Genomic DNA, 26,034 nt, shown 5'->3' with positions numbered 1-26,034 from the left:
TCCCAAACTGTTGGCAATTGTTGGCTATGTGGCTATCCTTCTGAATTTCGGACTTTGCTTCCTTAACCAGCAACGGTCCTCGGCTCCTGGGTTGAGTTTTCCAAGAATGCAGCAGTGCGCTCGGACGGCTCAGCCGATTGCTTCGTTGTTTCCCCTTGAAGAACATGTAAGCGTAACTATGGCAGACTGTCGTCTAGCAAGTTCACTACTAATTCGAGTGCGAAAGTTTTAACTCCTCATGATAGGGTTGTGTTAAACTCCTCGTGTCTTTATTTTGCCAAGCCTTCCCTGCTCCGTGGCTCGCTCGTCCTCTGTTGTTTACCAGCGTCCCTCGTGATTAGAATCCATCCATCATATCAACTGCTGCTCGGGTTTAAACTTCCACAGCTCCCAGTAGTGGACAATCCGGGGTCCTGGCAACGACTGCCAATGGACGGGGTTCGCAGGGGCGTGCAGGGATCTAGGATGTCCCGCTCCACTTAGTTACCATCTTTAAGCACATTTCTGTTGAATCGATGGGGTGTCGCGGCTAGAAGCGTAACTGGTCACCAAGCAAGGAGCCAGAACTCTTCGTTATTATTGGATTTGCTGGGCCTGCTTGACGTTTTTCTAGGGGTTTGACACAATTTTTTTTCTCTCTCAGCTTTCGAGATTCCAGCAATGTTTGTGTGGATCAAGTTTCTGTTCTTGAGCACTGTTGCCACTCGCTCGTTCGGTATCCAGTGATTCTTTTCGTCCTGTGAGAATCAGCTTTAGAGGCTTTGATTCTCAGCCTGGTAATAATATTTAATATTTAATGCTGCGCTAGCTATACCCTGTTGCATCTTCGCCTCCGCAACTTGTTTGGGGACTCAACGTATCTCAAAAGGGCTCAAACAGGGTGACATTCCGTGAGGGATCTCCCATCCGCAGGGACGGAATAGGGGTGGGAATGCGTGGTTCTCCAAGGAGAAGAGAGCTGCCTTTGTCGTTTGATCACTCCGCTCCAATATAGACACGGACTCTGGGGGAGCAGAAGCTGGCTGTCGGATATCCTTTTCGCCTTTCACCAGTCCATCCCACGATGCGCCCGTGAGGTGCCTGCTGGCCGCAACCTTGTCGTGCAAAGCGCCGCCCTGGCCTGCTCTGGCGGACTTTCCTGTTAGAGTAAGACCGCTGCGATATAGCCTGTGCCTTCTGCTTCTGTACGCTTTCCCCCTCGTTTGCCTCGCTCTTGCCCTCCGCTTTTTGCGCTTTCCATAATAAGCCAATAAGCGGATGAGGCTCGTCTGCACGTCGTGCCTTCCTCTTCTGCGTCTGCCGCTGACATCCTCACCGTCCGCCTTTCGCTTTATTCCATCTTCACCCGCCCATCACCACGGATTCTCCCGCCCCAACTGACGAGTCCATGAGGCCTTCACTCCTCCAGTCATCGCCTGGCTTTTTGGCATTCTGTAGAGCTCTTCTTGACGGTGGTTGAGACCTTTTTGCATCTTTTTGCATCTTAATTTATGGGTGTTGCCCTTTGCATTCTTGATTGTTCTTGATAAATACGTGATTAGATATGGCCGGGATCCCCTCGGGCTTCGAGTTGGCTCTCGTGAAAGTGCTATATTCGGTGTTACCCCTTGTCTCCGCATGTTTTTTCTTCATCGCCACTGGCATTCGATCTATAATAGCTCCCAAGGAAAGGCTGAATCCCAGCCGGTCAAAACGGCATTGGAGGTTTACAGTCGGAATTTGTGTGGTGACTATATTCTTTAGCTATGTGAGACTCTGCCAGAACCATGCTCTTTTTTACGGGATCATGATGTGCTGATAATCAGTATGTGCGCTGCAGGTAGCCGATGCTATAACTTCAACCTTTACCTTTATCCCGGAAATTAGGCCCCCAACAGTGCCAGGTAGACTTGTGAGTGATGCTGAGGCAATACCTACAATGTGGAGGCAGCTGATAATTGTACTCATGCAGTTCTACTCCTGGGCGTCGAGCCTGCTCTGGTTCATAAACTTTCTATGGTTCCTTGATTTAGCAGGGCCAGCAACGTATCCGTTTTACGGGACCTGGGTAGCCTATTTGGCAGGTGAAGGCTTACTTCTCCAGGTGTCCCTAAAAATACATCTTCCACGCATAGACACAGAAGTCTTACTGGTAGCTTGTCGGTTTGCTTTGCTTGTGACGCTTGTCCTAGCAGCTCTGCGCTCTCATTTTGTGCCGACAGAAGAAAAACAGCCAGATGAAGAAGCTACGCCCTTATTATCAGCCCAGGAGGTTACACAACAAGATTCACAATCTACTCGTCCATCGTACGGCTCTTGCTATTCACGGGCTGATGAATCAGCCCAGCCCGATGTCGATATATCAGCTAAATCTAAAAGCCAGAACGGAGACAGCACTGAGGACAGTCTAACGAATGAAGAAGATGAAAGGACTTTTTGGCATATTGTGGAGTTTCTTAGGGTATGTGTGTTTTCTCATGAGGGGTGAACAGGCCCTAATTTATGTCATAGTCCTTTTTACCGTTCTTCTGGCCCTCGGGGAAGCCTGCCTACCAGCTTCTCTATCTAGGCATTGGAGGATGCTTAGTGGTCGAGCGTATCATGAACGTAATCATTCCGTTACAACTTGGATTGATAACGAATCTTCTAACAAAGTCCGATGGTAAGAAATTTTGGATATTCAAGCTTACTATACAGGTTTTCAGGGTGTGTTATTGACAGTGCAGTAGGGTCGATCCCTTGGAAAGAAATAACAGTCTTCATTGGCCTACGTTTACTCCATTCTAGCGGTGGCTTATCAGCCCTGAGGTCCTTTATGTGGATGCCACTCGAGGATCTTTCGTACCAAAAAGTTAGCACGACAGCTTTCAATCATATTATGTCCCTATCATGCGACTTTCATGACAGCAAAGTATCTGGCGCGGTATGGGAAACCATTGTGCGTGCCCAGCAGGTTAAAGATGCAGTCAACCACATTTGCTTCATCCTCATTCCGACCATAGTCGATCTGGCATTGGCTGTCAGTATTCTTTACTATCTTTTTGATGTCTATATGGCATTGATAACGGCAACGGTTACTGTGATGTTTTTATGGACATCTGGCAAAATAATCGACCGACAGAAGAATAAACAAAGGGACTGGATTGATAAGCGAATGAAGGAATTTTCGATTCTTTGTGAGTCAACCGCTAACTGGAAGACCGTTGCATATTTCAATCGCGTGCCATATGAGGAACTTCGATATCGTTCATCTGTTAAAGACCACTTGAAGTCACGGGTGGGCTTCAGGCTTTGGAGCGGCATTGAAAATAGTATTCAGTCACTTGTCCTTTTGTCGGGGCTTATGGCGGCTTGTTTTATCGCCGCCTATGGAGTGGCAACGGGTTCAAAACCCATTGGAAGCTTCGTAATGATGCTCAGCTATTGGGCCCAGCTATCTAATCCCCTCCAGTCACTTGCCAATGGATTTGCAGGTATTGTCCGAGATATGGTTGATGCAGAAGAGCTGCTTGTTCTGTTGCAGCAGAAGCCTACTGTCTCTGATATTCCCGGTGCTAAGCCCCTGGTTTTCGACGACGGTAATATCGAGTTTGATGGAGTCAGATTCTCCTATGATGGCAAGAGAGAAGTCTTGAAGAATGTTACGTTCCGGGCCCCTGCCGGAAAAATTACCGCAATTGTTGGAAAAACCGGAGGAGGGAAATCGACTATCTTAAAGTTGCTTTGCCGATTCTATGATCCTGTCGCAGGGGTTATCAACATTGACGGGCAAAACACTTCAAAGGTTGCTCTTAGTAGCCTGCGGGAAGTTTTGGGCGTTGTTCCCCAGGATCCTGTATTATTCCATGATTCAATCATGGCTAATATTCGCTATGCCAGTCTTGGTGCCGCTGACGAGGAGATTGTAGAAGCCTGTAAAGCTGTCGCCCTTCATGAAAAAATCATGAGCTTCCCTCATGGATATGACACTGTGGTTGGAGAACGTGGCATGAAATTATCCGGCGGAGAATTACAGCGCGTCGCCATCGCACGAGCCATGATTAAGAATCCGAAAATAGTGCTCCTGGACGAGGCTACCAGCAGTGTGGATAGCGAGACAGAAGCCCATGTACAGAGGAGCCTGAAGATGCTCTGTGCGGGTCGGACCACGATTGTTATTGCGTACGTTTTTTCGAAGTTTGTCCAATGGAATACAATACCATAAATGCTAATGTTCTTACTAGACATCGACTTTCCACCATCATGAATGCTGATCAGATATTGGTAGTCAACGACGGTGAAATTGTTGAAAGAGGAACTCATCCCGAGCTTTTGGAGAACAGGAGCTACTACCACCGCTTGTGCAGCTGGCAAGGGTTCACCACTGAAGGACCGAAGGACAAGCAGTCTCAAGTTATTATTAACGATATAAATCCTCTAGAGGCGACAATGGAGAATAGCGCGCTGCCGATGCGACTGCAGGATCCTGCTGGCAATAACTCTGCCCAAATTTCTAACGCCGAACGTCCGGGCATAGCATATTACGCTGCAGAATCCGAAATACCGCCACAGGATCTGATTGACCAAGATGAATTGTGTGAACGTTGTGGTAACTGCTTGAATATAATTTCGTCTGCAATGGAGACGTCGAAAAGAATGGCCCACCCTAGCAGGATTCTGAAGCCGGAAGCCCCTGAATTCGTCCCTCGAGCGTTTCAAAATTATGTTTCAGGGCCCTTGCACCCTTACTATATTCAAGTCGACGCGAATCGCAGCGCTTCTAACCAACGTTATACTGACCATCCGCCTAGTGGTTACGCAAGCGATACTGGAGAAAGTGTAGAGATATGCACCGGCTATGAGGAGAATAAGCCTTCTGAACCAAAACGAAAAATTGACGATGGTCACATGCCCACATGTCCTCCCCTCAATGATATGCCGGGCAACGGTGTTAAATTGATCGCAATATCTTCTAGAGAACGATTCCCAGTAGGAAATGAACAGCACCATAGCGTTATTGAAGAGGTCTTGGGGGCCATAGGAAACCATGCAAAGAAAAATATTATCCGTCGAGAACTGTCAAAGAGTGAACCGGCAGGCCTTATGATTGGTATGAATGGAGACTCTGGAGATGTGGACAGAGGATTGGAGAGCTCCCCAGTTTCCCGCCATGACATTCCTATTAGCCAGGAACCTGCGGCCAAAACCAACGAGATCCCTCTTAGGAAACACCGCCGCCGCCGTCGTCGAAATAATTGGCGGAGAAGAAAGGAAATGAGAACAACTGCGAGTACCCAGTCTGGCACGGATGGCATGCGGTCTTCGGATCAAATGGATGCAAAATGTGCCATATAAACTGTCTCGATACTGGAACGAGAATGAAGTCGGTTGCCGATCAGCACCTAGAACCCCGTCAGCTCCGCTGTAGAATTTCCCTTCCCGAAAATCACGCTCTATTACGATCGTATGAAACAAATTTGGGATCTACCTCGACAAGCTGCTTTCTTGAAACACTATTCCCTAAAACTTTGAATTAAGTGGTAAGCGATATCTTCATTGACATTAATTTATGGTAGTATATGTAGCTTCCAGACAATATATATTTCTGTAAAAAACCAAGCGTTTTGATATAAGTCATCTTCTGTGTAAAGAGGAACACGAAACTATCCTTGGGTGTAGTGAACAACGTGTAGCTATACTGCTTCGAATTACAGATATCCTGGCATAATTGAGGGTACAAGTTCCTTGTCTTAAATCACTAGAATGATATTAACACAATCATCCGAACTTCTCTTTCGCAAGAGCACGAAGATACGTCATGGTCTCTTCTTCTTTCTTTCGATAGGATTTGAGTCTCTCTTCACGTTCTGCTGCTCGTGCCCGCAGAATCTCTTCCTTTCTGATCTCTCTTTCATTCTTCTTCCGCATTTCTTTTTCACGCTCGCGCTTCAACATCTCCAGGTCACTCGCGCCACCCATTAGCTCTGCATCTGGTGCTTCACCGGGAGATGTGCCTCGACGGGATTCCGCAAATTCTCGATTGGCGAATGCTGCCTCGCGGCGTTTTTCCACACGGCGTTCGTGGGTCCCTGGTTCGGCGCGCGGAGCAATTTCGTCTTCGAACCGGCGGAGTTCGGATTTGTGCGATTTTAGGGAGTGTTTGTGGGAAATGCGGGCTTCTTCACAGGCTTCTTGGGCGGAAGAGAGTTGGTCCTCTGTATTACGTTTTGGTTAACCGGAGGGTACATTTATGAGATAGGAGAATAGTAGGTATTAAATGTAAATGCTTACCTCGACGAAGTTGAAGGTCTTGCATGGTAGGAACTTTAGGGCCGGATTTATCAACACGTCGTACATCATCACGGTTTACTGATAAGGCAGCATTCTCGATAGGTACTTGAGGACCGTAGGACCCCTCCTCTTCCTCTTCTTCCTCTCCGGAGCCTTCTGAAGTTTTGTCTGTGGGGCCCAGCTGTTCTGATATCTGGGTAGCCCTTGCATGATCGTATGGTAAAGAGCCCCTAGCATCCCTTCGTGTAGCTGAGCGATTCCTCCCACTGTATTCATTATAGGATGAGGATTGCCGTCCTGAAAGACCCACAGCGCTACGGGCGTTAACTGAGCCTCTGCTGAAGGCGCTGTCTCGAGCTTTCTCAAAGGTCTTAGGATCGTACCACCCTTCTGCGAGTTCTCCACGGTTCCTCAAGTACGTCAGTACGTAGTTTTCTGACAAAAGAAACATATGAATTTCTAGAAAGATAGACGGGAAGAGAAAAGGAGAATAACTTTGTTAGAGGAATGGAAATATCTAGGGAGAGAATCGTCATTTACCATTTGCCAATGAAACTCTTCCATCTTCCTTTGGTTTCCCGCTCACTGAGTTCCGCCAAATCGATACCTTTCTGGATATCTAAGTACATTGCGAACATCGGTTCGTAGTGCGCTAAGTCGCGCTTTGATAGTGACATTGCGCTGAAAGGTAGAGATGGCCGTGCTGAGTCGGCATGGCTGCTTTTTGGAGTGTCTCGTCTACGGCGATTGAAATGTCGATTACTTGACCCGCGCGGGGAGCGGGAGCGAGATCGAGAGAAAGACGGGGATAATCTGGAATGTCTTGGGCGATTCATGGCGCTTTTCCGGTATTGGGTTGATAGTCGAAGACGCCTTTTTGCCCCCCGACGGTTGAGATGGTATTAAAAACAATTTGAGAGGGAGTAAAACCGGAACTAGGTACTTATTTAACCGCGCCATCTCCAAGGCCAATCGACGCTGAACTTGTTTTTGAACAACGTTCCTATTTATTCATTATAAAATATAGCTTGACTACATTTCTCTTGAGTGGATTAGTCTTAAAACAAGTACAGATAGAATAGTAGAGACATATTACTCTGGAATCCAGGGGTTCAAAGCAGAATTCCATTGATACGCCGCTCCTTAGAATAGTACATTATCAAAACGACTAAAATATAGATAATGCAAGGAACAAGAAAACGAAATCGCCAAAAAATGGCTCAGCTACTAAGCAAATGAAGTTCCACTAGGGATCGATATCCGACTCTTGTAAGATTTCACCCGTTATTAATTAAAGCTAAATAAATTGCCCTATGGGAACCCTTTAGCTTGAGGGAGCGCTGGACGGCTGAACATCTGCACCAGCACTGGAGCTTTCTCCAGGATTCTCTGTGGATGACGTTGTTGTGGCGGGCTTAGACTTGCTTGCCGCAGCCATTTGCCATGCAGGAATGCTCGCGGGTTTACCCAGAGCTGCGAATGGACTCTTCGAAGCTTCGCTAGGGGCTGTGGAAGTTGCTGACGTCGATGGCGCGGGTGTAGAGGCCGCGCTGGTTGTTTGGGCCTGAGAAGTACCTGGCACGCTGTTTGCTTCCGGCTGGTTTGGTACGCTCTGGGCAGGAGGGGCGGCAGCAGTTGTACTGGCACCCGCGGCAAGTCGGTTTCCAAGTAATATCTTCAAACTCTTCAGTTCTGCACTGAGATCTCTGAGTCGTTTCTCATTTCCTTCCCTTGAGCCTTCAATCGCCTTGGGGATTCCATCTTTTAGGCTTCTGACCTCCTCGCTAATACGTCTGGTCTCGTCGTCGCGCCGACGAGAAGAACTCTTCAGTTCCGCAACTACATCCTCGACCTCCCGGAGAGCGGCATCCAGTCTCTCGGTTCGCGCATTTTCTGTGGCTTTCAATGTCGAAGTATCTGAGGAGAGCTGATCTAAAAGCGCGAATGCGCGTGAAAATTGTTCATCAATACTCTCTTTGTCCTGTTGGAGTTGAGGTGGAGTTGGAGGCGCTATTAATGGTGTGATGTATCTCTACAATCGAATAGTCAGTCTCTACCATAGTAAACAATTGCACCCAATTTACCTTTGCTACCACATATAAACCATAGCCAACACCACCAACGACCGTGGCCATGATGAACCAGTCTCGCCAATCTCGCTTGGGAAGCCTACAGTAAATCATTCGTTAACTGGTGTTTTAACAAAAGCAATGTATACCACTTGTGGCAGGTCATTTACTCAGGCGGAGGCTGTAGATGCTGCCATTGACCAGCTGGTCCATATGCGTAGCCTTGATTCAGCGCCGCCTGTCGACTGACGGATGGTTGTTGAGCGACATATCCGCTGGTCTGATTCGTCCCGGCACTCGAGGGCGGCTTTTCTTCACCTGCTCTCGAAAAAGCCAAGTCAATCTCTTCTTTGGTTAAATTCTTTGACTGAAGAAAAGCAATCTTTTTCTCTAGGGGTGCGGAAGAAACCGAGGGATCTTGTAGAACTATGAAATGTCAAGTTCTAGATCAGTATTCGTCAACCCACAAGCAAGAAGTTATTCAGCACAATACATACAAGAGACCTAAACAGAACATCGTTAGTATCTGCTAGTATGGGGAGAAATAGTCGGGAAGAGCACATACTGCGGAGGAGATCAGCTCCTCGCGAGCCATTGTGAGAGTTTCTAATTGAATCAACCAAGCTGGTAATGATGCCTTTTGCTAACGCCTCAGCTGTAAGCGCTCGAAATGAATCAGTAGAGTCGTCGTAGTCGCCTGAAGCCCTCGCCGTGTCGTGCTCTTTGATGGCAGAAAAGGAAGATCAAACTGGATCTGGCTTGCCGTGACGCCAAGAAGTCGTTATGCCGAGGCTGGACCTTTGCCGGAAACCCCGTGATCTAGCTTATGTACTAGCCAAACCGCTGCCAAGTCTTTACCGATTATGTAATTGATAAGTGCATTGTTTACGACGAAACCCAAAATAATCAGCATCGCCAGCTACCAGGGACCACCAGCCAGGTTTTCTCCGGACGTGCCGCATGTATTTGGGATACTTTGAACTCTTGTGAGCTGTGGAAGACTATACTATTAGGCTGCACAGAATATTGTGATTATTGGGTTGGTGGATCTTCTCGTGCTGCTCGATCATGGCGCAAGACACTGGCTTGTTCAGCATACGACGTCCACGGGAGGTATGGTCGCAATCCATTGACGATACAATACAACACGATTCAAGCAAATTGTGATGAATGAATACTGATGTAGCATTTGTCGCAGACTCTTGGAAATGTCCAAAACCTTTCTTCTATCCCTCAGCCATCTTCCTCCCTGAAACGAACCAGTTCCGTCGCAAACCTCCAGAACCCTCCTTACACATCACAACATTCGCGCTCGACGTCCGTTGCTCAGTCTGCTAGCCGATTACAACCTCCGGTCTTTGGGAGGGCCTCTTCGGGCGGAAATTTTGGGCCCGATGGCGCCCTATCCTCCGTGCGACGCTCTGCGTCAAGCAACATTCTTCACAGCGCAAGCGCACGTCGGCAGAGCTATGCCCCCATATCCATGCCACCTCCCCCGCCTCCACCACAACTTCAGCGGAGGAGCAGTGTGCTATCACGACCTTCGATGGGGCCTACACCTCACCAGTCCTTTTTCGCCCAAACTCCAGTCCCTGCGGGGGTACCACGCGACCCCCGCCCGCTGAGAGATCGAAGCTTCCAAGCGCGGATAAGCCAAGAAATTTTGGAATATTTGACGCATAATAACTTTGAGCTTGAAATGAAGCATTCCTTGACACAGAATACGCTAAAATCGCCCACCCAAAAGGACTTCAACTACATTTTCCAATGGTTATATAGGAGAATCGATCCAGGACACAAGTTCCAGAAGAGCATAGATTCTGAAGTGCCGCCGATTTTGAAACAGTTAAGATATCCTTTTGAAAAGAGTATCACAAAATCGCAGCTTGCCGCCGTTGGGGGGCAGAATTGGCCAACATTCCTGGGCATGCTTCATTGGATGATGCAGTTGGCACAGATGTTGGAAAGGTATTATCTGGATCAGTACGACTATGCGTGTGCAGAAGCTGGTGTCGATGTGACAGGAGATCGTATCATTTTCCGCTTCTTGTCTGGTGCATACCATGATTGGCTGCAAGGAGGCGAAGATGAAGACGATGAGGTAGCGGAGAAAAGGCTTATTCCCCACGTCGAAGCTATGGCTGCCGAGTTTGAGCGTGGAAACGAAAAATACGTCCAAGAAATGCAGACACTTGAGGCAGAGAATAGGGCTTTGCGGGACCAAATCGAAGAGCTCGAGAAAAGTGCGCCGGACATGGCGAAACTGGAAAAGCATTTTAAAATTCTTGAGGAGGACAAACGGAAATTTGAAGACTATAATCAAAACGTCCAAGGAAAGATTGATAAATACGATAATCGGATCAAACTGCTGGATGAGGAGGTTAAGAAAGTAGATGCCGAGCTTCAAATGGCTGAAGAGGAACGGCTCAGTCTGCAGTCGAGTGTTGACAAGCAAGGTATTACAATACAGGACATCGACCGTATGAATACGGAGCGCGATCGACTTCAAAAGAGCGTCGAGGACATCCTAGTCAGGCTAGAAGAAACCCACGTAAGAGTCATGGAAAAAGAGGCAGAGGCCAATCGGAAGCTCGAGGAGTTGGAAGAAGTCGTCAAAACATACAACTCGCTTGGGTACCAAAACCTGCTGATTCCTTCAACGGCTGTCAACGCCAAAGATTATGATTACGAGCTACGCCTAAACGTCAACGAAAATAATTTCTCGTCATCCCAGCTTGGTAGATCCCAAAATCGAGGTTCTCCCGAAGGCGATCGATTACTTGCTGATGCGTTCACGGGGTACAGCCCAGCTAATCTAATAAACTTGGATCTCCGTGGTATTGTTCGAAGTAGTTTTGTGGCGCTCAGAAAAGAAATATACGAACGCCGAAAAGTAGCGCTTGACGACGATATGAATCGTCGGGACTTGCTAGACAATATCAAAGAAGCTATGGAGGAGAAGCGGAACGAAGTTGAAGCTCTCGAACATAAACGACGAGCAGCGGAAGAGGAATTCGAAAAAACTAAAGAAATTACAATGACGCAGAAATTGGCCTCAGATGCTCAAATCGAAAAGATGGAAAAGGAACTCGCCAAAATGCGTGCAAGTCTAACGGAGAGCGTACAGTTGATGGAACAGAGGGAAATGAACACCAACATTGAGTACGAGCAGCTGGTACTGCGAGCAAACGCCTTACGGGAAGAGCTCCATACCGGCGTCGAGAGTATGTTGAACGATATTATCCGATTCAAAGTCCATATCCAAAAAGGTCTGGAAGATTATGAAAATTTCGTCGTCGACGAGGTTGAACAAGAACTGGGTGGCGAAGACCTTGACGACGAGCTGGATGGTAGGGAGATTGAATAAGTGGCCAGAGCTCTTTATCGATCTTGCAAATCTTGATATCCTCACGGTTTATGATTTATGATGGCCTGGAGTATTTCTTTTTGCCTGGAGCATTGGATTCTTAATATTTTGTTGTCGGTTTCTGTCGGTCTGCTGGTATAGTATATGGCGAGTCTCATGAGTGGTCATGATATTGGTTATAGGATAATGCTTTTTGTCAATAAATTTGTCTTGCTGTGCAGATAAGTCGGTGCGCTGCATATGCATTTGTATGGAGAAACTAGCCATCATGCCCCGTATTTTCCTCCACGGCAAAGGTTGCTGGCGGCTCGGGATTTATCACGTGATAATGATTGATTTAATCTTATCTGATATTGATGACTAACCATCTGCTGAGCCAAATGTTAATTTTTTCGCTGAGATGCGCCTGGAGCTGCGAGAATCAAACGGTTTTTTCCAATGGTCAGCGCCGACAGACCCGTATAACACTGTGTTACTACGGGGCTAGTCATGGTTTATACACGTCAATTCGGGGTGACTTTTTAGTTGAGCTGGGATCTTCTCCCAGGATCCTTCCTGCTGTCGTGTCATGGTCATTTGCCTAAGGCCTGCTGGTAGAATCCTTCTGGGCCACAGGTTTCGTTTCTCTAATCGAAAATGTCAGGCTCTTTTTTCATTTAGAGGCTTCAACGCGAGGTCTATTTCCTCCGGCCCCTCCGTCAACAACCCTTCCTCTCATCCATACACCGTTAGACCTCCTCGCTCAAGGGCAAAGCACCTTCGCTGTCCTGTTCCTCGATCGGAACGAACCGACATTGCAAAATGGATTCCCTTTTTAGACAGATTCCTCCCGTCGCATTTGCGGGAGGGCTCCGTCGATTGTTTGGAGGATGGAGTGCGGAGTGAGGCCGAGCAATGCCAGGCGATACTACAGCTACTTTTCCAGGCCAGATCCTTCATGAATTTCGATCTACTCGCTTATATGGGCTTCAAGATGAACAGATGGAATGCCGTAAGGGCTCTTGTGGATAAATTGCTTGACAATGCAGAGGCATTGCGCTCGAAGCATGCCGGTCGAAATGATCTCCCTTCGAATATCGATTGGAAAAGTATGGGGCGATCGTTTGACGAGATTACCGGAGATGAGCTTTATCGAACTCTAGCTATATCTGTCCAGGGTAGTACCGATTTTCGATCCCTAGACTCGTACGATTCCTATTCCGAAGAACCTATTTTGGGAACTCGAATGGGTGAAACGAACCTTCGCGTTGGGACCATGGAGGAGCTATGGCAAAGCCTGGGTTATTTCATCATCGAGGCGGCAGATATGCGCCAGGAGGAATCGGCGTTGATAATGCATCACTTTTATTATATCGTTGCTCGTCTGCACAATTTAGACTACATTCCAAGCAACGTTTACAAAGATACACCAATTCGAGGATCTTATCCGCTCTTACGCCCACCAGCAATGCACCTGCTATCTACACGTATTATGACTATTCTGACAGACACGATGTTAGAAGCAAGAATGGAGGAATTATCCACTTCTACCGACCAACAGTCGTCCATGGAATGGTTACGCTCCTCGAAAACAGAACTCGGGTTCGGTGTTTGGCTTGAATTTATTCTCTGGTGCTGCGTAGAAGGAGGCTATGCTCGTGAAGCTGCCTGGATCTTGCAAAGCACACGAAACCGCTCGAAGGAATGGAAAGTGGCTAGCTTCGCTCGGCTGCTAAAGACCATCGGCCCAATTGATCCCAAAAAAATAGACCATCACGACACTTGGGAACAATGCGGAAACTCGTCGCGAATATCAACCATGGGGAGGCCCAAGGGTTCATTTCTAGGAATGGGAGAGCGAACCATCACTCATGAAGTTGTCGTTGCTGTGATGGACGGACTTACTAACGCTGTTAGAACCGGTGTCGGTTTCCGGGGAGATTCGGCGCCGCATGTCTGGGAACGTCTCGGTTTACTCCGGGGACTCCTAAATAAAAATATGCTCTACGTTGGCGCAGGGTTCGTTAATTACTTGATTATGAGAATCCTTGAGGCCGGAGGCATCGTTGCTGAAGTGAAGCCTCAAGCCCTTGAGCTGCTCCTAGACGTTTCGCCCTCGATTACGACTGCGGATGAACTTGAAATGCCACTCGAAAAACTGGCTGAATTGTCAAACAAAGGAGTAATTCCGAACAAATCCGCAATGATATTGGGTTTATACCATTATACCTTGAATGCATATGCATCTTCCGGTCACATCTCGGGCACAATTGACGTTCTGGAAAAGCTTGTTGCAGCCGTGGATTATACGCGAATCCACATGATCCGTCAGTCAATTATGGAGTCTAGATACGTTACAAAAGCCTATAATGTGCGCAAATCAAGCCTGAAAACCCCGTTAAACAATGGATCAAATGACCATGAAATGTCGCCATTAGGTAGACTTCAGCTGCCTCCATCTTCTCTCAGCCTTCTTCTCAGCGTTTTCACCAATTCGCGGGCGTTTAGCCTAGCATCGTGGGTCGTCAACCCGCGTGAATCTGCGGGACCGATAATTCCGTCTGACATGTACAGGGACGAGGTTCTGGCGCCTACCCTGATCCAGTTCGCAACCGCAACGAATAATAGTCACTTGCTCTCCAATGTTTTGGAACGCGTGGCTCGCCCGTGGCCAGTATCCATTCTTCATCACATGCTTGATTACAGGATCGCAAACTTTCGTTGGAAACATGCTCTTGAATTGCTAGTACAGCTCCGGGACGTTGAACGAATCCAATGGGTACCGAACAATGTCGCAACCCTTGCCGCTACCATCATAAAGCTAGATCAGCCGGACAACCTTCTTCCACAATTTTCTTCTTCCGAAGACCAGCGCCAGGCGTTAGAACAGGCCACACATATCTTAACGTATATGCTAGAAGGTAAATTCAGTGCTCGTGAAGACTTCTCGAAGGAACGTGATTTTCACCCTGCACAAATGTTATATCAGCTCCACCGCATCTTCAAATCAGCGGGGTCACCCGCTCTTTTGGATGTTTGCACAAAAGTGAAGCTCAAATGGCAACGTCCCGTTGAATCTTCCTGCTATGTACCAGCTAATGCATTTCGCACTCTTATCGCCGCTGTCGTCGAAGTTTACGGTAGTGCTGCTGGTCGACAGCTCTACACTAAATGGTGCATGTATCCTGCGACCCCTCGCGCTCGACGTATTGACTCCGGGGGTAACACTCGGCTTTTCTATTCCTCACAGCTGAATCCGGAGACTGGAGGAGTAGTTCCTATCTTCGATTCACGTTGGCATGCAGGCAATGCTGGAAAGTTGGTCATGCCAAACCTCGATATCGTCCGAACCATCGCGCTGTGTGCCCTTAAAGATCAAACGGACTTGACGACGAAGAGCAAAGAAGCGTCGCCCGAGGTCACAGACGAAAGTGTCACTTCTGTGCTAAACTGGTGTATGCGGGTTTTCTTTGATTTGGGCTTGACAGACAGGGAAGTCGACCGAGAATTAGACGGGTATTTAACTCGTATCAGAGACAGATTGCGACGCGAGCAAGCCTCCGAAGAATAATACATATGTAAATATGTTATCTTGATTGATTACTGTGATTAATATAATAATTTAAACACTCCAATATCAGCGCAGTACGGAGTAGGGTTCAACATAACCTCCTCTATGCAGTTGAGTCGGGAGTATTCATGGCTGGCGGTGGCCTGGCCGCTGGCGGTCCCCGGCGCCACACCCACCCCTAAGAGAGACCAAAGGCGGCGGAAGGCAGTTTGATTCTCTGTGAGGACTGGAATTCACTCCGTGAATCCCTTAGTTCCAGAGCCTAAAGCTACTGGCTAACGCATTTAACCAATAGTAGCATACGAACACCACGACTGGCCTGGTCTTAAACATTCGAAACGAATAACAATACGGAGTACTCCGTACCTGGCAGACGATTTCAAGCGCCTTCAGGAGTACTATGTTATGGGGAAAGGAAAGGAGGTTTTTCTCCTGGAATTCAGATTGGATTGACATAAGCGAACCAGGGCATATCTATAAACCCACGAACCAACATATGCTCTCTCTAGACAATGAATATAGATAGACCCCACCTCACTCAGTGTGTGACATTTCTGTTCTTTAACCTGGCAGCCCAAGCCACCAGACATCACAAATACTGCTTGCCACATGTACTGCGGTGGAAACGCCAAAGCCAGCCGCTCCGCATCACAGCCATACAGTCAAGCAAGACGCCCAGCCCCATAATTAAACTCGATATCGAGGAGACTACTCGGCGCAACGAAGCTAAATCCACCAAACGGATCGTCCTGAAAGCCGGCATCCATTTCCATCGGCCTTGGACGAGTCGGGCTACAGGCACCAAAACCCTCCTCGCCTTTGTTCATTCTATCGCGGAAACTTCCTTTGCTTGTCACAACTGGGCTAAGAGGCAGGGTCGTGAAATCAGCAGAGAAATTCTCCGCAAGAGCTGGGTCCGTCACGACAGGCTTGATAGGTGGATCAAGTTCACGCCTTTCCAGAGCTTTCCAATCAATTTTGCGGAAGAAACGGTGTCCTTTAATTGTCCTAATGTCTTTTGGCATATTATATCCCAGGCGCTTGTGCGGCTCCTTCCGAAGGAGACGAGTAAGCAAGTCCTTTGCATCTGGGCCGAGAAAGTAGGGAAGAACAAGTTTCTGTTTGATGATCTTTTCTGAGATCTTTGCATTATTGTTCCCCTTGAAAGGAGGAGAACCGGTTAACAAGTCAAATCCTAATGCGCCAAGGGACCACCAATCACACGCTTTACCATACGGCTTACCCTGGATAACTTCGGGCGCCATATACTCGACAGTGCCTAGAGACGAATTGCAGCGGTCCTCACCGTTCACAGACACCTTGCTAAGCCCAAAATCCGTCAAGAGCAGGTGGCCTTCAGTGTCTAACAGGCAATTTTCCGGCTTAAGGTCGCGGTAAATAACACCAATATTGTGATGGAGATGCTCGAGAGCAAGCACCAACTCTGCCATATAGAAGGCCGCAACGTCCTCGGTAAACATGCGCTCCATTGCCAGGTGAGTAAATAACTCACCACCTTGTGCATACTCCAGGATGAGGTAGAGCTTCTCATGATCCTGAAAAGCATAATACAAGTTAACAATGAAAGGATAGCGATTGACACTTTCCAGAATGGCCCGTTCGGTCTTGGTCTGCTCGACCAGCTTCTTATGCACAGTAAGAGACGCCTTGCGGAATTGCTTCTGGGCATACAGGGCACCAGTTATTTTATGGCGAACTAGGAGGACGGTCCCATAGGTACCCTTCCCAAGGCAGGTCAGGGGTTCAAAATCCTCAGCAGACATCTTCCGGTAGAGTATGTTTCGTTTTTGTTCCTTAGACAAGCCGTCAGAAGCCCCTTTTTCTCCATCGTTAGCCTCAGAGCTAACGAAATCGTGTTCCAGATGAACTTCGTAGGTCTCGGTCTGATCACTGTCGGACACTACACTTGCGCAGCTGGTTCCAGCTTCGGAACCCATCACACTCGCATTGCTTGATGGTGCCTCACTTGGAGTTAAGTTGAGCGCATCCAGCTGCATTTTTAGGGCACTGATTCCATTTGGGGTCGCTGGTCGAAATGCAGGGCTCTTCTCAGCGCCTCTAAGTGGCTGAAGGAGTGGTGACGGTGCTTTGGGTGTACCACTCCGGCTAGTGCTCGCCCGATTATTACCGTATTCTGGAGGAAACAACTCTGGGAAGGCGGCCGGATTCTGGCGACGTTTATTTCTCCGCTTCTTCTTGGAGCTTGTTGCCCCAGTGGGCTGGTTGGAATTTCCATCATCACGTCCTAGGGCTGAACCTGTCCAACAGCCTCGAGTCGGACTGACCTCCGCGGTCATTCGGAACCCAGTGCTTGAGCTTCCACTGTCGCGAGGAGAAGGCCCCTCTCCTGCTCCATGTGGGAGGCATGGATCCGTTTGTTCCACATTTTCGACTGTTTGAAGAGCAAAGACATCCGATACAGAGAGTTCTTCCAGTGTCCACGCTCCCGAAGCCATAACGGTACTAGTTGCGTTGGGTAAGAGCAGAGTTTTCGCGCTCTGGCTGGCTCAGGGCGGTCGAAACTTGCACGGTCACAGCAACTGCACCGGGTCGAACGGGAGGATCAATTTGGGTACGGCTTTCACATGGAACAACGGGACCCGGGCGAGCTGGCCGCACTTGCGGACTGGTTCAGAGGAACCGCAGCAAATATCTGTTGAAAGCAGAGAGGTGAGCCTGAGATATAGACGGCAGGAGAGATACAAGACGGGTTTCCTAAGAAAGATACCTCGATAAAAAAAAAAAAAAAAAAATCTCTGACAGGCGCCGTGCCTTCAGACGGCCCTGGGTTAGATTACCGTCCGCCCTGTTCAGGACGGACTTTGCACCGGTACCCACACTACGTCGTCAGCCGGTGATCCTGGCACACCGTCTCCAAGATACACGATTGGATATGCTGAAATCTCCTGGGTTGAAGCTGGGTTAATGAGTGAAACGGGGAAAAGGCGCCCTGGAAGCACGTTGATCTGAGACGGGTACGAATTCGGTGCGCGTAAGCCCATAGATAATGTCCACACGATATATATTTCCTGGATGGTTGGAGTAAAAATACTGCCGGATCTGACGCTCCTTACACTGAACGAAAAGATATGTCCTTTCGACGTCAAAATGATGAAACAGAGACTGCGCTGCCCAAAAGAAGTTGACGACGTGCAAAAAGTTGCCAAAAACAATCGAAACTTGACCTCAAACTGCCCAATTAGCGACCGACACCCACCATTGGTCACCCGCGGCAACTAGGCTATATCTGGACTAGCGCACACTCCGGCGGCTATTGCAGGGTGTTTCCGGTGCGTGAAACGGTCTTTTGGAGATCAGATCAACCGCCAGAAAGTGACAAGCAAAGAATTAATTTCAAGTGAGCTTTCCCAAGTCCACTGCAGTGTCTCATAGAATTGCCCTCTTACATTGGTATAGGGGCATATGTGGCTCTTTCTATGTGAAAATATCTTAATTCAGAATAGCAAAGCAGCACGGAGTGGACGGCTGGTTCACATTTTCATGTTGAGAGTCTTTCTACAAAGCCAGCGTCATGCCCAGTTTTACATTTCCCTTACAAATTTCCTGCACCGACACCCAATTTGCGGAGGGCCAGCCCCAGTACGCGCATGGATACCCCGACAGGGTTCCGGAGAGTATATGTAGGTAGTGCTGCCGGCCGGTTCTCTGAACCTACAGACTAGTCAATCGGGGCAACAGCGAATCAAGTGGGGGCGCATTCCCGGGGACCATGGCTGTCTCCGTGGTCAATCTTCACAAATGTCACCAGCTGTAACAAGCATGGAGCATGGAGGTTGGGCCCCAACATACGTCGCTGCTGCCCGGGCTCTGGGCGCCCAGTGGGAGGGAGGGAGGAGGGGGGGGGGGGGGGGGGGGGGGGGGGGGTTGGCCAGGGAATATTCTCTTATTGTTTTTCTGAGCCCCATACAGACAGCATCGTCATCAAGAGGGAAAAGTGCGGTATTGGAGAGGAGCTGCCCGTCCCTAACCCCATTCGTAGTCATTCATTCATTCCCCAAAGAAACTGGCTGTCCTCGTCATCTCCACGCCAGAGTGTTCCACGAAAGCCAATGCGCTCGGCTTATCTACTTTCACAGTCACCTCGCCCCAGCCAAAGTCAATGATAACTAATCTAGCCACCTCAGTTGCAAGCGCCTCAACAGTTTCGAAGGACGACGAATCGACGAACTAGCCGATTAGAAGCATGGGAAGTTAGTCCATCAGGTTCACCGGCGGGCTTTAAATCAACGTAACTAGCGGGCGTACCTCAGCGGCTTTCTTCGTTATTTGCGGATACGTCTGGGCAAAGGCAGCAGTCCTAACCGTGTCTGACGCCACACACTTGAATATCAGTGCAACGTCGACAGCTTGTTTCTCAAGTCTCTCATGCTCATTCACGCCGATGATGCAATAGCACCGTATGTCCTCAATCCGAAATTCCCTCTCACTCTCGCCGGACACGTTGGTTCGCGTTAGGCATCTCAACCCTCCAGCAGCCCGTAACACAGCCCTTGGAAGGTGAAGAATCATCTCGGCTGTCATAGATGGCCCCAACGCCATGCCAGATGAACTCAGCTGGTCATATCGCTCAGTGTCCACACTACTTTCAATCAAGTCTGCCAGTCCCGCCAGACCCAAGCCTTTTGGCGCGCCGCTTTGCGGGTCTACAGCTCTTGCGATAGCTCCCCTTATGTTTCCTTCTAAGGTCTTGTATAAAGCGCTGTAGTTGAGTGTAGTTCTAACGTGGTCATTCCGTGCGGCTTCGTTTATCAGGGATCTCGGGAAAGCAACACGGAGGGAGAGTATCGCGGGCTGAGGCTTGTTCGGTCGACCCCAAGCATCAGGATCAACGATGAGGGGAAACGGGAAGCGGATATTTCGCAGGTTGATATAATCAACCGGTTGGGCGGCCATTGTTGCTTGTGCTTGCTGGAAAGGGAATCGAAAATGTTGGGAAAACGGTTTCCTTGGAATTGCAGGAAATTTTAACCTGGCGGAGGGAATGACAGCGGGGAAAATAGCTCGCCTCAGCAGGTAATCTCGGACGCGGCCTACCGATCACGTCTCGCAAACATCATGAATTTTTAACTTCGCGGGGTCTTGCCAGAGTCGGTGCACCAGGCCTAACAGCGACTTGAGAGTGCCAACAAACTCAGTCTTCCGGATCTTTCTCCAGGCTAGCTTCAACTACAATTCCCAATTCAAGCTATATAGCTGGACACAGCATATGCAGACACGTAACTGTTATTTATAAGGGGGATATTATGCTTTCTGTTTTTTAATTCCCGCTAGCTAGTACATAAAGCATAACAGCAACAATTTCCTCCAAATTCATTACTCAAAGAAGAAACCATCAAAAGAGAGACAGAAAAGACAGAGCATAAATCAGTCATAAAACACGCAACAGAAAGGTATTGTATGCGTCAAACAGCAAAAGGAAGAAAGTTACATACGTATTTGCACCAGATAGATCGCTTTCTTCGGACTTCACAAAAGAGCACTTTCGTTGTATGGCGTCGATCCAGGGTGTATGTTCAAGAAACAATCATAAAGCGAACATGCATGGATATGTCGTAAATAATAGGATCTGAATCTAACACAGCCTTCACTGCTGGGAATCTGGGGGTTCTTCAGCCTGTAAAAGGCAAGGAGAGGCAGTGACGGCTGGAAACGTGTTCGTTCTAATGTAATAGATATCAGGGCCCGGACGCGGGAATTCTATCGGATGCAAAACTGCCAGGAGAAAGCAGGGATGACAGGTAGGGCTTTATTTTTGGAGCAATGGGTAGAAGAGGGATATCTACCAGTAACCGCGACGATCATAGCCTCCATAGTCCCCTCTAGGTGGAGGACTCAAAGGTCGCCGTCCATATCTGCCTTGCATGTATGGGTCATCATAATGACGTGGTGGAGGGGGGCGGAAGTCATAAGGGTCATCATATGGCCGGCGAGGGGGCGGATAATCATCCATACGAGAACGTGGTGGCGGCGTGCGGCGACCATACCCGTCGCGATCATAGTAATCGCGACGCATAGGTGGAGGAGATCGCTCGCGATAGTGCCCACGAGGACTGTAGCCACGTGGGGGACGCCTGTCGTAATCATCCATGGGAGGATAGCCACCACGACGCACGGGGGAGCGAGAACGATAAGGATCACGAACTGGGCGGTCATCGGGAGCTTGGATCTAGAAAAAGATGAGACCAGTAATCCGGGGTACGGAGCCAGGGAATCCCTACGTCCTGGGTGCAAGTCACACGGGAGCCTTTGAATTCACGTCCGTCCAGTTTCTCGATAGCAGTCTTGAGGTCGGCTCCAGTCTCAAATTCGACAAACCTTTCGTGGTGGTCAGTTTGATGCTTCCTTAGGTTGCCAAACAAGTCACCTTACCCTCGTCCTTCATGGTCACGGAGTGTTTCCGAGTAGACAACGTCAAGGCCAGACTGTCTGGCGAAATCTTTAAGATCCTAATAAACCAATTCATGTGAGTCCAGTTCCAATGGAAATAAGTCCTCCGGATGGCCACAGATTCGTAAGGTTGGTGAAGAACAATCCCAAGATATCTGTGTCCAGAAACGAATGCTTCTCCAGTTGCGAAGGAGCAGAGATTCCGCTCTGAATGGTGGTGGATTGAGGAGATCCAAGGCAAGAGCAATAGAGCCAAATGTAGACGGTGAAGAGCGCATGAAGAGAGCCATGGTGGTGTCGGCCAGCTTCACACGCAGCACACAGAGAAAAGACCAAAAGAGTGGACAAGTCTCTGGTGATGAACCGTCGAGAGGAAGTGGGTAGTGCGGAGATTATCAAGATAAAAGCAAGACGAAAGAGTGCCCAATGGGTCCGAAATGGAAACAGAACTGTCTAACCTGCCAACTCGTCTCTGGAAGTCCAGAAATCTGCATACGGTAAGGTGTACGGCGTGGACGTGGAGCATTGGAGCGATCAGAAGGTCCCGAGAATGTTTCTTTGTGCCGTGGGCCACGTGCAAACTGGACCGTGAGTCTTGAGCCCTTGAAGTCCGTTCCATCTGCAAAGCATGAGAGGTTAAAAAACGGTGAACCCTCCAGGCACAAGGGAATTTGTTTTTTTATGAAATCACATACGGTAAGCTGTAGAGCAAACCCGAAAGTCTCAGTCAGTAAAATTGGAATCCATGATTTGCGAGCCTCGGGCGTGAAGGAGGAGACCAGTGATGGAAAGTAGAACGGAGTCCTCACCAGGAACGACATCCCGTGCGTCCAAAGCATCCTCGTATTCAATGAAACCAAAACCACTCATAAGCTTGATATCCGTGATTTTTCCGGATCCGTGCTGGTTGAAGTGTTCTTCGACGTCCTGTTTGGTGACTGGAAACAACAGAGTCCAGGCAAAAAAGCCATGCCCATTTTGCGTCAGCCTCTCGCGGCCAAACGAAAATCCAAGATGGTCAAGCCAGGTCCATGAGAATTTGTCTGGAAATGAATTAAAAGAGATCTGAACAGGCCGCTTATTTGCAATTTCGCATTCCAATTTCCTATGCCTCTGTCCCTTCCATCCCGCTTCCCCGGGAAAGGAAGTAGATCCAGATATCCGGTACATGAGAGAGGAAGAGTGTGTATGTGTGTTGTGTGTTATGTGTGGGGTAACAAGGACCATATCATCTGTACCAGAGAGGGCGAGAAGAAGTAAGATGTAGAACCAGCATACCATTTCGGGGCAGATTGCCGAGATAGAGGCGCGTTGACGAGACCTCACTCATTGTGGGCGATATTTATTAATCCTGATTAAGGACGTTTGGTTTTTGGACGGACAAAGGATATGATGGAGGCCTCTTCCAAATATTCGAGTCCAACTCGAATACGGAGGATTCTTCTCGACTTTTTAAGAGACTGCTCCTCCTGGGATGGAATGTAGAGTCGGTGTGGTCCTGGACGGCTCGCGAGTAATCCAGTTGTGGTGGAAATCGAATTGTTGGAGGTCGGAGGGATGTGATTGTTGTGAATTCACCCAGAAGCGCTGAAATCCTCAGCCTCACTTTGAGTGCCATCCACGTGCCTCCACTAAACCGCTTCAAGCCTCGCAACCCTCCACTCCGCTTTCTTTCTCGCCATCCAACGAGCTGGATACGACTGATGGGTGTGGTCTGGCACATTACAGGGTTCTTCGGGTTTATCCTCGCAAGATCTGCTTCATCCACCTTTTTTTTTTTTTTTTGGTCTCTCGAGGATTGTTACGTACAAGGCACAACTACTCCGTACGGGCACCGCAGCGGTGTATTTTAAGGCCGCCAATGGCCGAGCAACAATGACATGTTCTATCCACAGGGCTTTTTACGAAAAATGCTTGAAAAGAATATGTGGAGTGCGAGCGGTGGACCAATTTTATATACAAAAGTGCGAACAAGGGGTATGTATACTTTTTACTGCACGTGTCAAACTGCATGTCTCCTAAGTCATGAAATACTTCGGGCCTTCACCACCCTGGGGCGTCTGCCAGTTGATATCCTGGGTCGGAACTTTGATGTCGCACGTCTTGCAATGGATGCAGCTGTGGGGAAAAAATAAGTTAGAAGGGAGAAGAAAGCGCTTTGAGGGGAGAAGACGGCGCAGAACGAAAGGAGGACAGCAGAAAACTTACTTTTGTGAGTTGATCTGGAATCGCACCCCGTGGGGTTTGGACGGATCTTCAATGTATTCGTATACACCCGCAGGGCAGAATCTGTTCTCGACGCCCTGATATTTGGGCCACGCTGCATCTGTGTGTTTGTCCCAATCTTTCACTTGCAGATGAACCGGCTGGTCTTCCTCATGATTGGTTCCCGTGCGGCTAACGCTGGTCAGGATGTCGAAACTGATCACACCATCAGGCTTGGGATATTCAATCTTGGTGCACTCGGAAGCCGGTTTTGTGGCTGCAGAGTCCGTGGAGTGATGCTTGAAAGTCCATGGCGTCCTTCCCTTGAACAGATACGTCTCCAACCCGGAGTACAGAATGCCGCCAAGCAGACCGAACGGACCGAACGAAGGACGTATGTTTCGCACCTCGTTAAGTTCCTTCCAGATTGAAGATTGCCTCAATGCGTCTTCATACTCGTATAAAAACACGCTTCCTACATCCTCTGTTCCTGACAGAGCGGAAAACGCTGCTTTTGCGGCCAGTATACCGGAGAGCATGGATGTATGTGTGCCCTTGACTTTTGGAACGTTCATGAAGCCGGCACTGTCCCCGATCAGCGCGCCACCAGGGAAAGCGCATTTCGGTATTGACTGCAATCCACCTTCGACCAGAGCACGCCCCCCGTAAGAGATACATTTGCCCCCTTCCAAAACAGATTTAAACAAAGGATGGTGTTTTAGTTTCTGGAACTCGCCGTAGGGAGATAACCACGGGTTAGGGTAGTCGAGGCCGACAACCAACCCCACAGCCACCATATTATCACCAAAATGGTACATAAATGATCCGCCGTATGTGTCCGATGGTAAAGGATACCCCAAGGTGTGAGTAATTTCTCCTTTGCGGAAATTCTCAGGCTTCACTTCCCAGACTTCCTTGATGCCGAGGCCGTATGTTTGTGGTTGGCTGTCCCGGCGTAGGTCAAATTTCTTAATAACTTGCTTGGTCAAGCTTCCGTGGCATCCTTCAGCAAGAAGAGTAACACGGGCGTGGAACTCCATGCCCCTCTCGAAAGAATCCTTGGGCTTCCCATCTCGTCCGATGCCCAAATCGTTTGTAGCTACGCCCTTCACAGATCCATCTGGCTTATAAAGCACCTCGCTCGCAGCGAAACCCGGGTAGATCTCAACACCCAACTCCTCGGCTCGCTCTCCAAGCCATCGACATAGCTGGCTCAGACTGAGAATGTAGTTGCCATGATTTTTCATCTGCGGCGGCTCTGGCAACCAGATCGCAGAGTTTTCAGTAAGGAAACGCATCCTGTCCACCTTTGCAGGTGTAGCGTGCTCGAATCGCGATGGGTTGTCTTCGGACAGCCAGTCCGGGAACAGCTCTTGGATCGCCGTCGGCTGAAGGACATTGCCGGACACGATGTGATCTCCGATTTCACCAGCTTTTTCCAACACCAGAACGCGGAAGTCTTCGTTACCCGCTTCGTTCGCGAGCTGTTTCAATTTTATCGCAGCCGCGAGACCGGCAGGACCTAAAGAGGTGTGTATTAGCACAATGATAGATAGTACTAGTATTCTTCTATAAAAACAAGGGAAACCTAACCTCCTCCAACGATGCATACATCGACACTGTCCGATTCTCTCTCGACCTGCGCCGGATCAAACTTTTCCTCGCCGTCCTCCGCATTCCGTCGGGCCGGCGTCCCTGACAGGGTCCTCTTCTGGTTTACAATCGCGGGCCGAGCCCAATATTCCCTTCGTCGAATCCCCCTTGCCGGCTGCTGCTGGATGGCCTCCGCAGCCCGTGTAGAGTAGCGAGAGCAGCAATTGGTCGATACGGCTTTCGTCCACGACCGGCCGGACGCAGGGAGGACCTCTCGCCTCAAAAGCGGCAGAATGGCGGCTTTCGACGCCATTTGTGCGACTCCCGGTTGACACACGAGCAACCTCTTTTTGGTTTTCTTTTCCTTTCAAATGCTCATACCCTCACCCAAAAGGAAAGTAAGTAAGAAGAGTAGAGAGAGATAGATGGGAAGGGGAGGAGTTTCTATCCCTGAGCGGTGCGGATGTCCGAAAATCTTCTGGAGGAGTTAACTAGCGCACCTTTGCTCCGTCATAAGTTAGCCAAGGTAGACCGGAGGACGGAACCCGAGGCCAGCCGACGGGCAGCTCCCG

At 48.9% G+C, this 26,034-nt stretch overlaps 9 protein-coding genes across 9 annotated transcripts; 3 read left to right on the top strand and 6 right to left on the bottom strand.

Moving 5' to 3' along the window:
* The first annotated feature begins 243 nt into the window (after positions 1–243).
* On the top strand, positions 244–5,480 carry D8B26_003097 (uncharacterized protein). The gene is made up of 6 exons (XM_066124039.1): positions 244–1,747; positions 1,820–1,891; positions 1,952–2,440; positions 2,491–2,641; positions 2,706–4,140; positions 4,203–5,480. Exons 1-6 carry the CDS (start codon positions 1,544–1,546, stop codon positions 5,311–5,313), a joined length of 3,462 nt encoding a protein of 1,153 aa, XP_065980114.1. The 5' UTR covers positions 244–1,543; the 3' UTR covers positions 5,314–5,480.
* Positions 5,481–5,736: 256 nt separating this feature from the next.
* Positions 5,737–6,926, bottom strand: D8B26_003096 (uncharacterized protein; the record flags this gene model as incomplete). The annotated part of the gene is made up of 3 exons (XM_003068618.2): positions 5,737–6,173; positions 6,250–6,659; positions 6,790–6,926. 3 exons carry the CDS (start codon positions 6,924–6,926, stop codon positions 5,737–5,739), a joined length of 984 nt encoding a protein of 327 aa, XP_003068664.2.
* Positions 6,927–7,353: 427 nt separating this feature from the next.
* On the bottom strand, positions 7,354–8,913 carry PEX14 (peroxisomal membrane protein pex14; the record flags this gene model as incomplete). Its single annotated transcript, XM_003068619.2, has 5 exons — positions 7,354–8,281; positions 8,334–8,418; positions 8,489–8,744; positions 8,816–8,822; positions 8,884–8,913. 5 exons carry the CDS (start codon positions 8,911–8,913, stop codon positions 7,574–7,576), a joined length of 1,086 nt encoding a protein of 361 aa, XP_003068665.1. The 3' UTR covers positions 7,354–7,573.
* An 888-nt stretch (positions 8,914–9,801) lies between these two features.
* Positions 9,802–11,685, top strand: NDC80 (kinetochore-associated Ndc80 complex subunit ndc80; the record flags this gene model as incomplete). The annotated part of the gene is made up of 1 exon (XM_003068620.2): positions 9,802–11,685. One exon carries the CDS (start codon positions 9,802–9,804, stop codon positions 11,683–11,685), a length of 1,884 nt encoding a protein of 627 aa, XP_003068666.2.
* A 937-nt stretch (positions 11,686–12,622) lies between these two features.
* D8B26_003093 (uncharacterized protein) lies at positions 12,623–15,235 on the top strand (the record flags this gene model as incomplete). Its single annotated transcript, XM_003068621.2, has 1 exon — positions 12,623–15,235. The coding sequence occupies one exon, from the start codon at positions 12,623–12,625 to the stop codon at positions 15,233–15,235; it is 2,613 nt and encodes an 870-aa protein (XP_003068667.2).
* Positions 15,236–15,661: 426 nt separating this feature from the next.
* Positions 15,662–18,357, bottom strand: PSK1 (serine/threonine protein kinase psk1). Its single transcript, XM_003068622.2, has one exon. The coding sequence runs from the start codon at positions 17,710–17,712 to the stop codon at positions 15,898–15,900; it is 1,815 nt and encodes a 604-aa protein (XP_003068668.2). The 5' UTR covers positions 17,713–18,357; the 3' UTR covers positions 15,662–15,897.
* A 287-nt stretch (positions 18,358–18,644) lies between these two features.
* Positions 18,645–20,170, bottom strand: D8B26_003091 (uncharacterized protein; the record flags this gene model as incomplete). The annotated part of the gene is made up of 2 exons (XM_003068623.2): positions 18,645–19,444; positions 19,523–20,170. The coding sequence occupies 2 exons, from the start codon at positions 20,168–20,170 to the stop codon at positions 19,265–19,267; spliced, it is 828 nt and encodes a 275-aa protein (XP_003068669.2). The 3' UTR covers positions 18,645–19,264.
* Positions 20,171–20,484: 314 nt separating this feature from the next.
* D8B26_003090 (uncharacterized protein) lies at positions 20,485–23,229 on the bottom strand. Its single transcript, XM_066124038.1, has 8 exons — positions 22,943–23,229; positions 22,474–22,602; positions 22,360–22,365; positions 22,123–22,283; positions 21,647–21,723; positions 21,496–21,592; positions 21,061–21,443; positions 20,485–20,937 (listed from the first exon to the last, which is right to left on the bottom strand). Coding segments are annotated over exons 1-8 (906 nt in total). The 5' UTR covers positions 22,995–23,229; the 3' UTR covers positions 20,485–20,936.
* A 313-nt stretch (positions 23,230–23,542) lies between these two features.
* On the bottom strand, positions 23,543–25,935 carry D8B26_003089 (uncharacterized protein). Its single transcript, XM_003068625.2, has 3 exons — positions 25,463–25,935; positions 23,873–25,391; positions 23,543–23,782 (listed from the first exon to the last, which is right to left on the bottom strand). Exons 1-3 carry the CDS (start codon positions 25,773–25,775, stop codon positions 23,683–23,685), a joined length of 1,932 nt encoding a protein of 643 aa, XP_003068671.1. The 5' UTR covers positions 25,776–25,935; the 3' UTR covers positions 23,543–23,682.
* Positions 25,936–26,034: the final 99 nt, after the last annotated feature.

The sequence above is a fragment of the Coccidioides posadasii genome, chromosome 2 (genome assembly GCF_018416015.2).
Source record: "Coccidioides posadasii str. Silveira chromosome 2, complete sequence".
Classification (NCBI taxonomy): domain Eukaryota; kingdom Fungi; phylum Ascomycota; class Eurotiomycetes; order Onygenales; family Onygenaceae; genus Coccidioides; species Coccidioides posadasii.
This window is presented reverse-complemented; position numbering and strand designations above follow the sequence as displayed.